The 12,596-nt window shown below is 42.1% G+C and overlaps 1 protein-coding gene and 1 pseudogene across 8 annotated transcripts in view; one reads left to right on the top strand and one right to left on the bottom strand.

The window, feature by feature from the left end:
- MEF2C (myocyte enhancer factor 2C) overlaps positions 1-12,596 on the top strand; it is a 175,464-nt gene that overhangs the window by 131,257 nt on the left and 31,611 nt on the right. For all 8 annotated transcript variants that reach the window (XM_066618483.1, XM_066618488.1, XM_066618486.1 and 5 more), the window contains 2 exons: positions 8,943-9,129; positions 11,544-11,591. In XM_066618483.1, the coding sequence (XP_066474580.1) occupies positions 8,943-9,129; positions 11,544-11,591 (235 nt within the window). The remainder of the gene's footprint in view (positions 1-8,942; positions 9,130-11,543; positions 11,592-12,596) is intronic.
- LOC136642889 (5S ribosomal RNA) lies at positions 9,461-9,580 on the bottom strand (annotated as a pseudogene).

Raw genomic sequence — 12,596 nt, 5'->3', positions numbered from 1 at the left:
GCCCTCAGGGAGCCCTCAGTCTCCAATGAGCCCTCCAGAGACTTGATGGAGCCCATGCTGGCCTGATGCAACCGCTCTCAGCATGAGGACGACTGTTCAACTTCTCATTTGAGCTGTGAGGCAAGGACTCCCTCCACTACTTGCTGTTTCACATCTGTGATGCAGCAGTGGCAGAGAAGGAAAGGCTGACCTTGCTTTGTGCAAGGCTTTTTAGAGGCCTTGAGCTACTGCAAGACCTTCGTTCATTCATATAAGTTCCATCTCTAATAAATTCATTTATGTAAATGTATTCAAATTTTAAATGTAAATTAATTCTTTTTTCCCCTGGCCCCCCACACAATGTCAGAGATGATGTGGCCCTACTGCCAAAATGTTTGGACACCCCTGGGTTAGACCCACAGGTTGGGAACAATTTTTCTAGATGCACAACAGTACACTTTTTATCAAGTTGCTTTTAGGTGTTTGCATAGTACTTTTTTTTCTGGAATGGTTGCACACCCACCTCAGAAAAGCCACACAGCATCTCAGCCTGGACCACATGGAATGAATAAAGCATTCTTGTAGAGCGTACTTGAAAGTGAAATGTGTTCCATCAGTTTTTTAAAACAACCATGATATGACTCTAATTCCTTTAGGTTCACACATACTATAAGACACTCAAGTCGTGTAACTTTACAATCCTACACATGTTTGCTCAGGAATAAGTCCCACTGTGTTCACTGGAGCTTACTCCCAGGAAAACATGTTTAGGATTGCAACCTAAATCGATACAATACGTGGTCATGAAATTGCAGTGCATGTAACTTTAGTGAGTTGCTCACCACAATGCCAAAATGGTGGTGATGTGGCCATTTTTCCCTCTCTGCACTGAGATACCTGGCGATCACTCCATTGCTATCATTGCACAAAAAAATGAGTGTACACCTGAAGAAGAGGGGTTTGCATATTAAGCAACCCTGCAGGGCTGATTGTAACTTTACATTCTGTACCCAAGTACAAAATATGATAGTCCTGAGGTATTTGTGTACATGTGAAATGAAACATCTGATAGCAATTATATATTTATTTGTGTCACAAAAAGTTCTGCAAGCTTATAATAGCCCAATCCTGATCTGCCAATCCTGAGGGCTGCGGTGGCACCACAGTGGCATCCAGTGTGCCATAGCACTGCCACCTCTTCAGGGGAAGGGGACTTTTGTCCTCTTCCTCTGAGTTAGGGAAGTAGACCTGTACCGGGGCTACTTTATTCTGCAGCTGCTCTTGAGCCGATGCAGAATCAAAATGTCCCATGTCAGACCGCGTGGTCCAAATGGGATTCTGGATTTGGTGGAACCGAGCTGCACTGCTCCTCCCGCTACGCCTCCTCCCTCCTCCCACTACGCCTCCTCTCTGCCCTCCGCCCACCCTCCGCCTACCTCCCCCACTCCAGAACACCTCCTACCTGCCTCTCCTCATGCCCCCACTCACCTCTCCACTACCTGTCAGTCCAAGCAACCACTGGGCAGCAGAACACAGGCCCAGTGCTGGAGCTGGCCCAGTGCTGAGCCCAAAGGCTCTCAAATGTGGCTTATGGCGCATTAGCAATAGTGTGTGCTGGCAGTGAGCTGACACACAGGGCTCTGGATCGTGGCCTAAGATAAGAAACTATGAAGTTCCCTTTATTGTAAAATGTTGTTTAAGGCCAGGGCAGGATGAAATTAGAAAGTTAAGAGCATTTCAGCAAAGCACTTTTGGTGTGTTTCACAAATTGCCACTATTTGAATGGTTGAGAGAAATACCTTTTGAATGGTTGAGAAATACCATGTAGGCTGGCTTACAATTTCATATTTGGCCTTATGTGTGATTTTTGAGATTGATGCAAAGTGAACATGGCCCTGATTATTGGCAATTTTGTTAGAGAAGAAAACAAGATATCATGGCAGAATGGAGGCATTCCACCAACAACCTCCCTGCACAAGCCCCATGGAAATGAAAAAGAAAGCATTTTTGTCAGAACAATGAAACGGATGTTCATTGTAGGCAATTTTAGATTGGCTGAAAGAGTTCTGAAGATCCATGCATGCTTGTGTATAGCACAAATTTGTTGTAAACAAAAGTTTTCCACTGACTTAATTGGACTCAAGACAATTTCTAGATACAAAAGTGTTTGTTCGTGTGAAATACAATTGAGGACTGGCCGTTTTACATTATGATAACTTGTTTACATGTTTATTCTTCATAAAATGAAAAGTAGATTCATTTTATGAATTCAGAATAGCTTTTGATAAGCAAGACTTCAAGGGACTTCACGCTGGCTCATTCACAAAAACCTTTTTTTTTTGTTGTTCAGTACAAGTGTGTCTGTTCTCAAGATTCTATAACTAACCTTGCATTCTATAGAACTTGTCATTGCACATTGCTGTGTAGTTTAGGCCTCAGACACATTGAGGCATTCTTTAAAACAAGGTGTCATTCACAAATGTAGAAGACAGTGGACAGTAAAAATCACATCTACTCATGCATGCAGAGGGGGGGGGCGGGACAAATCGTCCTTGCAATGGCAGCCCCTTGTGTCTCATGAGGTCTCGCTTTGGAGGCCCCTTCCCAGGGCATAGGGGACTTGCTGATGCAAACTACCACCATGCACAAACATCCACACATGCTTGTATCAGATCCAAAAAAATATTGTTTTAATCTTATTCTTCTTTGCATTCTTGTGATTTTGAGGGACAGGAATGATGGAAGGCTGCTTCGTATTGTGGGCCATTTGTGTCTATTTACTGTACAAAACCTATGGTTTTGATCACTGCGTACTGCAGAATCCCAGGGCATGGTCTGAAGGCACATGCTGCTGAGAGCATCTGCTACTAAGCAGGCAAAACAAACCAGGTCCATGCCTGGCTGGAACCCTACCAAGGAATTCTCATGTGCACTTCTTTGAGTTTTATAATGGAAAATGAGTGGTATATAAGTGCAACAAGTAAATAGAAGATTGGTTTGCTGGTAGAGTTTCTTTGTGCAGGATCAGGAACAGGTTACAATGTAGAGCAGCTTCTGTGTTGTGGGATCTGAAGCACTAATTACAGTGTGGAAAAGCAGGCATCATCTGTCTGTTGCATAGTGTAGAAGAGCCATTGAGTTGGTCTGGGTTTTCAGCCTCTTCATCCTATTTTATTTTTGTTTTTAAGAGACAAAGGATTAGATTCTATTCCCAGCTCAAAATTCCAAGAAGTTCCTGTCGCATAACCCCAGCCATTGGGCTTTGAGCTGCAAATGGTGAATTTCACCCATTGTGTTTCTATACTTGGATACATAATTGTATGATATTTTAAATTACATAGTGCATACGTTTCCTAAGAAACTAAGCCCTCATCATAACTCATGCTTCTTCCATTGCTGTGGTATATGTGTTGAAAGCAGTTTCTTTCCATCCCTGTCCCTCCCCACTCAATAGGACAGGTTCAATATGCAAGCAGAAGGTTTTATTTTTTTCAATTTTGGCTCAAGTAATTTTATGACAGGATTTTAAACAAAACCAAAGTTTGGCATATGTACATTTTTTCTCCCTTAAGTTTTGTGCTTTTATGCTTTTGGCTGTTTTAATTGGTGTTTTTTGTAAGCCTCCTTGAGTGAGAGGAGAATGTTGCAGGGTAGAAAGCTGTTAAAAAATGAGTCTCAAAATATATAATTGGCTTCAGACAAAGAAGAGAGGCAGGCACTTCCCAGTACCACCACTTCTTAGGTTAGTCATTGACACCCCCCCCCCCCGGCAGTTGCAGACATTTTGAAAGAGAGATCATTGTTTATGATTCATATGTCTGGTCAAATAGGTATTGCAGGTTGTTTTTTGAAACAACATGAAAACCTGCACAACCTGTTTGACCAAAAGTGTGAGTAGGGAGGAGGGAACTATACACAGCATACATATGAGAACTAATGACTGTCAGCCTCCAGGAATGTTTCTTCCAGAAAGAAACTTGGGCTGGGGAAGAATGCAGAGGCTATTTCTACATTGTCATTTCTTTCAAATGCCTATTTTTAGGCCCAATTTGCATGTCACCAATGCAGAGTAGTTGCTACAGCAACAGTGTTTTCTGTAATTGACCCCTGTATCATACTGCTAACTTGCAAAAGTTCCAATCCTGTGTGTCAGCCAGATCACATGGGTTCTTTAGCATCCCCCCTAGAGGTGTATCGTAGGAAGTACCTGTGAGATCCAGGTGACCCACATGTTTCCAATTCAGCACAGGTTTCAGTTGACCCACATCACATCACAAAAGGAGAATGTAAACTGGGCCTCAAAGTGTCCCAAATACTACAGTTTTCATACTGTGGCCAGAAGTCAAGAGGTGTCACGGAGACTCCACATGTTACAGCAGCTGCATAGAACAGTTGCTGTACTGGAAATGGCCTCACCATTGTGATTGCCATGTGTAGACTAGCTCTTGCATTCTTGCTTTGAACAGCTACTTTATAAGAAAGTTGAATTTAAACAGAAAAAAGCCTATAGGTAGGGCTCATTTGGACTCAAAGGGAAGAAATTTGCAAATTGAAGTGCCTTCTACTGAAGAGGGACCTTTAACCCTGGGGTCAACTATCTATAACCCCTATTGACCTCTGCTGTTCTAGTAGCACCTGGTAAGAGAGAGGCAGTTTATTTGGTTACTTCCTCTGAAACACATGTGGAAACAGTTACTCCCCCGTCCATGATGAAAGCATTATCCGCAGATAATTTGCATTGTCTTCTGCAACTACTACTCTCTCAACTGGACATCTTGGATTCCACAGATAGGAAATGTTCCCCAGAGGATTTTGGTTCCAGAGGTTACGTCTTTCACAGGCAGATGATAATTTGCAAACAGCGGTGGGAACAATTTCTCCCTTGTAGTTAACTATGGCATAGTAACATAGAAAATGCCCAATACTCTATCAGCCCATTAGTTCATCTAGCTCAGTATTGTCAACGCAGACAAGAAGCTACTTTCCAGGGTTTCAGACAAGAACCTTTCTCTGCCTTACTTTAAGATGCCGCAGATTGAACCTGGGACCTTCTGCATGCAGAACAGGTACTCCACCATGGAGCCATAATCCCTTCTAGTCAGTCCTGATAAAGCTTAGGAACTGTACACATTTAATGTGGGTGGGATGTGATGGTTCTGAGCCTCTTCATGACATTTCCCTCTTACCTAACTGTATTCAGTTCCCCAAGTTTACATAAAAGTTAAAGAACTGGAGAAATTGACTAGACCAGTGTTTCTCAAACTGTGCATCTGAACCCACTAGGTGTGTCACAAGCCAATTTCAGGTGGGTCTCCATTCATTGCAATATTTTATTTTTAATGTATTAAATTTGACGCTACCATGGCATGTGATTGCATTGGGCAAATGTTACAGATCTGTTCTTTTATCAGGCTACTCTGTATATACTTTTAACAATATAGTAAATGGGACTTACTCCTGGGAAAGTGTGGGTAGGGTTGCAGCCTAGGATTGTTAAAAATGTTCCTGCTTGATGATGTCACTTCCAGTTATGACATCATTTCCGGTGGGTCCTGACAGATTCTCATTCTAAAAAGTGGGTCCCGTTTCTAAATGTGTGAGAACCACTGGTTTAGACCATCTGGTTTAGTCAATCTCATTCATAATTGAAACTAAAGAAAATGGTAGGGTATTACTGAGAATAAATAGTAGTCTTATGCTGTCTTAAGAAAAAAGATATTGAAAAAGAGGGTAGAGCCTCCATTTGCCTGAAGGTAACATCCACAAGGTTGCCAGTTCGAGGCCACCGGCACCGTGCGACCTTGAAGCAGCTGACAAGCTGAGCCGAGTTATTCCATCTGCTCTGATTGTGGGAGGATAGAGGCCAGAATGTGAAACCAGATCAGAAAGAAACATCTGAATGCTGTGGTTCTTGAAAGATAGAACCTTCTTTCAATTGTAAAAATCCCTACAGGGATTTAAATAGCCTGCCTATGTAAACCGCCTTGAATAAAGTCTTGAATAAAGACCAAGAAAGGCGGTATATAAATACCGGTATTATTATTATTATTATTATTATTATTATTATTATTATTATTATTATTATTATTATTATTATTAAATGAGAAAATGCTATATTAGTGGAGAAGATGGTGTAGCTCTAAGACAGAATTTCAGTGTAAAATCATCACAAATAATAAATGACTGATGATAAGTGAACAAACCTGGTATAGCTTCCTGATTCTGATTCCATATATTTTCCCCATCTTCTTCTACTTCTTTAGTCCTTAGCTGGTGTTTGGAGAGCAGGTCATCCTCTAGTCTAACCAGTATGCTGCTGTAGGTGTCATCCACTCTTGGTGATTGCTGGCAGCATTTCTAACCTCACCAATGGTATATTACTGGTTCCTCAATATGTTTGAGCCACATTATCTTTGGTGCTGCCTGTTGAACCTTCCAGTAGAGAAGTTGCTCTCACCAGAGGGATTTGTGTGGCAGGTGACTGGTATTCATTTTGCAGAAATGGCAAGACCATTGCAGTCTCACCAGAACCCTGGATTCCTGTTGCTAGCTCATTGCCTGCCCAGTAGCATAGGCAAATGAGTTTGTTTGGGTTTCCATGCAGTTCCCTTGGTTTCCCAGTACTGGTCACCATGGCAGGGTGACCACCCTCCTTTTGCATCCAGGCTTGGGACCATCCTTGACAGAGATTTCCCCTATGGAAGGATGCACATGGAGGAATGCAAAATCTCTGTGGTCTTTGCAGGAAAGATCCATTAGCTGGAGCAGATGGACAGCTTGTTCCTGCTTGTGGAACTTTTGTGGAAAATCCTCATCAATAAAATGTTCCATGAAAGTTCATGCTGCAGTCAGTTTGTCTTTAAGGTGACAGGAGTTTCTCTGCTATCAGTAAAATATTAACAATATTTTAACAACAAAATAAAATTAGCAATACTAAGCACTTTTATAGCAGTTTGAAGGTCAAAACCCCTCACATGCATCACCTCTGTAATCCTTAATTGTTCTCCTAACGGTAGATCTGAAGATCGACTGAGGGAAGCTGAGGCTGAGATAGGTGGTTTGCCTAAGAGACAGTGGTTTGCCAAAGTGTGTGTGCTGTTGAAATATTACGTGAGCTGTGGGCTTCTCTAGAAGCACACTCACCATAGTCTATTTTAAAGCACAGGTTCTTCCAGAGTTGAACTCAGAGGACGCCTGACTACTTCTTTGCAGAAGCCAGCTTTGCAATACCCAACACTGATTGGCTAGCAGCAATAGCATTGCCAATCCACTCCCCCCCCCCCAGCAGTTTTGCAGCTTCACAAATCTGGTTTGTGTATTTTTAAAAATAAGTTGGCAAATACGCTTTTATTTACATATGTGCACCACTAGTGCTTTAAACAGTATAAATGTAGAAAACCTGCCTTAAGCATGGGGAGAGGGATAGAACTGATGGCTAAATCAGCATTTGGAATAAGTAATGACCAGTACATCTGTTGATTGCCATGTGAATAAAGCTGGTCTCACCCTGTGGAAGAAAAACCATATTCATTCATGTTTTTTTGTTCCATTTGTAAGCAATTATAGGCTGTTGAATGAGGCAAGATTTGAACTATGGAATTCTGAGGAGACAAATGTTAACGAACTATCATGCTACACATGTTGGGAGGGACAATAGGTTGTTTGTGATAAGTGTTTCATTTGTGCACCAAGTGCTCGTCTACCATGGTTCCCATCCCAAAAGTTTCCATCTGAGGGACCAGAGAAGTATAGTCCCATGCAGTGCTGTAGTCTGTAGTCTCCCTGGCAGGGTCTTTAGTACTGGGGTTGCTGTGCTGTGATTGGCCACCAAATGTAGACTGCATCCTATGCTCCATGGTAGGAATCTGGGCAGGGCAGGAGTCAGCCGGTTGTGGAATTTTCTGCTCCCCCCATTGTTCCTTATGGAGTAACTCCTACTTACATCAGCTCTATCATTAGCACAACATTTTTCTTGCATTGTGGACATGTTGTCCGAAAAGGGGTTGGGATATGATGTGCACTGGCTCCCCCTTCTTCCCACCATGCCCCTCCCATTTTCCTTCCAAGTCCTGCCTTGAGTTTCTTCTTTTCACCTGTCCACCAAAGAGGGTGGAGAGTTGCGCGGGTGACAGCATGATGTCTGAGCTATGTCAGTCTATGGTACATCTGTCAGCATGGAGGGTTCGACGTTGGTGGGGCCAGTGTTGTGCTGGCATATGTGAAGATACACTGGCATATCTCAAAGATAGGATTAGCCTTCAGTCTCTTAACCAGTACTAGTTATCATATGTCATTCCAACATATAGCTTTTTTTCCACATGTATGTTTACATGGGTATTATTCCATGTAGGAAAAAATGTTACCAGTGTTGTCCTGAATCACTCATAAAAACCTATGGAAGTGGATACATTTTCTAAGCAGTATAGAAAATGTACTCCAGCAGGCTTGTCCTTTTCACAGAGCTGATCATTCAGAGCTTCTAAGGCTCTTCAGACTGAAAGGAAAGCCTTCCCTTTTGCATTTCTCGCCTTCTAATGTTTCTCTGTGAAGTGAAGTCATCGTAATCATGTATCTTTGATCTGCATTCATCTGTGACACCATATTAAGATGCCGCAAGTAAGCAATTATGATTTCAGTGAATAGAAGAAAGTGAAATGAAGCTTAATGAAACCCGGTTTTCTTCTGAACAGAAGTGGGGGTGGGGGGGAATGAAACTCAGCCTTTATATATAAAGGAAATTTAGAAATTGCAGGAGGTGGGGGAGGGGAAGAAATTTTAATTCATGACCCATTATTTAAAAAAAAAACCCTCCACGACTGGAATCTTGCTGGTAGCATTTTACTTTTCTAATTCTTTTCTGTAAGTTTAACCAGTAATTACAAAATATTTTCACTAAACATAGTCTGAGACTGTTGTGCCTCTGTACTATTCTTACGTTTTGTTTCCTTTTTTCTGTGATACAGGCTGTTCCACCACCCAACTTTGAAATGCCAGTTTCTATCCCAGTGTCCAACCACAACAGCTTAGTATACAGCAACCCTGTAAGCTCATTGGGTAACCCCAACCTTCTGCCTCTGGCCCACCCTTCCTTACAGCGGAATAGCATGTCTCCTGGTGTGACACATAGGCCACCAAGTGCAGGTAACACAGGTAGGCACTTGTCCACATTTGTTTCTTGTCTCTATGCTTGATTCAGAAAAAGCATGCTCACAGTCTCTCTCCCTCCTTCCTCCATTCCCCCCCCCATGTCTGTTAGCCAAGGAGATTACGAACTCAGAATTTGAAAATATATAGAATGGAAGATAAATTCTCAAAACAGCTAAACACTGTGCTAGTTTAAAGGAAACTAACAGGCAAGGTTTTCAAAATGAAACAAACTAGTGGGTACAACCACTGGAAATTTCCCCAGTGAAAATGCCATCATGGCATCAGATAAACCTAAAATGGTTGGCAACCTTCTGTCTCGAAAGACTATGGTACAAGCCTACAGTACCCGGTATTCCCAGGTGGTCTGCCATCCAAGTACTAACCAGGCCTGACCCTGCTTAGCTTCCGAGATCAGACGAGATCAGGCATCTGCAGGTAACAGTTAACTGCTGGTGCACCTGTATAAGGCTGACTCATTCATGAGACTGACTGAAGGAGTCACTTTAGAGGGCAAATTGGTGGGAGGCACCCACTTCCATCTCCTCACTCATCTCCATCGCATCTCCTCCCACTCTCTGGATTGAAAAAGAAAGAAGGAGATAAAATGGAAGAGCAGGTGTGGAAGAAAGAAGAGCATTGGCTACTGTGGCCCACCACTTTTCCTCTTCTACTCCATCCCCCTCTTCCTTTTCCTCTTCAGGGAGTGGGAAGAGCAGAGTCTGGCCTGGCCCATCACCAGGTAAGGAGAAGCAGCATTTGGCAAGTTACCTCAAGCACCAAGAGGTTTTGGGTTGGTCTCATGCCTGTAACATGGGTATGCAGGAATGTGCTGGAATCATTGCACCCAAGTTGCGAGTCAAGTTGCAAGTCACCGACCCCCTGACTCAACTCACAAGTCATAATAGGTGGCTGTCGTGACTCATCCTGAGCTGCTTATGGAGTTTTGCTTATGGAATGTGAGACATTACAAGAAGTAAGTCATGGTGCAAGTAAGGCACTGCTAAATATAAAAGTAAGCAAACACACACAGAGTCCCAATCACACACAAAAACGAATTGGAACTCAAAACTATTTGAGTCATTACTCTTTTTTGAGTCACTGACCCTGAGTCGCAAGTCGGGTCCTGGTCAGTGACATCTGTGAGTCGACGTGAGTAGAGAAAAATCAGCATTTTTGCAGTTCATCATGATTTGAATGCCCATCCCTTGTAGCATGTTCTCCCATTTCTCCCTTGTTCTCCCATTTTCTTTTGGGTTGTCCTGTTGGACTCAATAGGACTACACTAGTATTTGTGTTCTTATACTAAGCCTATTTATCATATGAAAATACAAAGTGTATCTTCTTTTGTTCAGGAATCCTCTGTCTTTACAATCTGTGAAACTTGAGGCAAATTCAAAGTATAGTCTAGGAGGGACTGTTTTTGTTTTTGCTACCAAAATAGGTCATCTGAATCCATGGTCAAGAGGCTAAGTGTAGCCTTTGTGATAAGGTATCAGGCAATTACAATCTTGTTGATTGTGGTGTTCCATCTCAAGATTGGGTTGTCTCACAGTGTAAGGGAGATGCTGCTTTCCACCCAAGTGCTGATAAGGGGTCACCTCTAGAACCTGTTTTCTGTCTGGTTGAAAGAGAGGCAACCTTAAGCATGTTGAAACTCAAAAGACTAAAACTAAGTTTCCAGCATAAAGAAGTTGGTTTAAAAACAAAGAAAAGAAAAAGGAGAGTGACTGACTCAGTGCTTGTGAAGATACCAAAAATATTGCACAAATATATATTACATTTGTTAGAAAGGGAAAAGTGAAGTGCTTCCACTAGTACTTGCATCAAATCAGCATGCGGTCTCCAGATATTAACACGGATGGCAGTTTACTGAGTTGACACTTTGGTCCAAGCAAAAAAAAAAAAAAAAGGCAGGCAACCACTCAGAGTGGTGCGCAACTGCTAAAAGCATACTGTAAGTAATTGTGGTGACATCATCGTATCACCCCAATGACTTCTGGGTCAGGCATGGGGAATGCACTTTGAGGCCCTGGGTTCCAGAAGGAACAGCTACACCAGTGGGTCTTATTTTTTTAAAGTAGGAGTTAAGGTCTTTTGGTCTAACATGTCTAAAACAAAACTCTGCTGTTGATGGTTGAATTTTCTACTAGCAGTATATTAATTACCGTTTCAAACGGTATTCCCCTAAAGTGGTACCTGCTATAGCCACAAAATAATGCTGCTGCACTTCCATAGAAATTGGATCAGGTTGCATGTAGGCAGAAGGCAATATGGCTCAGAGTAGCCTAAGTACTCGGGTGGTGCAAACTCCAATAGGGCCTGCATCATTTTGAGGAATAGGTTATAATTTCTGCCTGATGTGTGTGGTTTCTTTTAGCTACTCTCTCAACTGGACTATCTCATTTGTCTTCTCCTAGGTGGTCTGATGGGTGGGGACCTCACAACCGGTGCAGGCACCAGTGCAGGTAAACACAAGAGTGTTTTATGTCCCCTTTTAAAACAGCTACGAACTCCACAACAGAGACTAAGCATGAAGCTTGTTTTAAAATAACTCTCTATAATGTTATTAGGAACAGAAGTGAGTTAACCTTGGATGTTTTGAAAACCCTCCTCTCAAGAGCCTTCCAAATATTCATGTTCCCAGCTTCTTTTCCATGCAGCCCCTCAAAGAATTCCCATAGACTTCTGCTAGAAATGTAGTCGCACTCCCTAAGAAAATTATCCTGTGCAAATGTGTTGTAGAAATTATGTTGGCAAATGGATATTGGTAGCAATCCTGGGAAGAATTTCAGGAATTGCTGGCAAATGGTCCTTATACTTATTCCACCCCTATATAACCTCTGAGTAGGGGGTTGCCTGTGATTATTCCACTGATTTAAGCAGCTTGTGTGTGAAACATGGCCCAGCTTAGTTTGTGTGTATTATCCAGCCTATGGTTGAAGTGAACACTTGCACTTATGCATTCATTCAGTCCACTATTTTCATGTTTCATTGGAGCTTTCAGAAAGATTGCTAATGGGTCTGCTGGTGTCACATTGGATTTGGCAGCACTAACACCTGTTTCTCAACCCAGAAACTGGCATCAAGGCATTATTCAAGTGGACTAAAAATGCAGCTTTTAAGAGATCACTTATTTCTTCACAAATGGAGAGTATAGATAACAGAAACATATAACTCTTAGAAATGAGTTTGCTCACCACTCCTGCAAAAGTTTATACTGAGACAGCATTGCTTTTCTTGAGTTTGGAATTGTGTTTAACCATATTCTGTTTCACATGGTTGATATCTACTTGAATCTTATGCTAAGATTCTTGGTCTTTTATGCTATAGAAACTTACAAGCATCAGGGTAATGAGACTGGAATGAAATTTGATTGCCCTACTGATGAGTGCCCTCTATTGGTTTGTTAAAGCATAAATCTCCCCCTTCCCACTCCTAGAAGAGTGCAGAGCACCAGTCAGCAGTGAGGA

This window comes from Tiliqua scincoides, chromosome 2 (genome assembly GCF_035046505.1).
Source record: "Tiliqua scincoides isolate rTilSci1 chromosome 2, rTilSci1.hap2, whole genome shotgun sequence".
Lineage (NCBI taxonomy): Eukaryota > Metazoa > Chordata > Lepidosauria > Squamata > Scincidae > Tiliqua > Tiliqua scincoides.
This window is presented reverse-complemented; position numbering and strand designations above follow the sequence as displayed.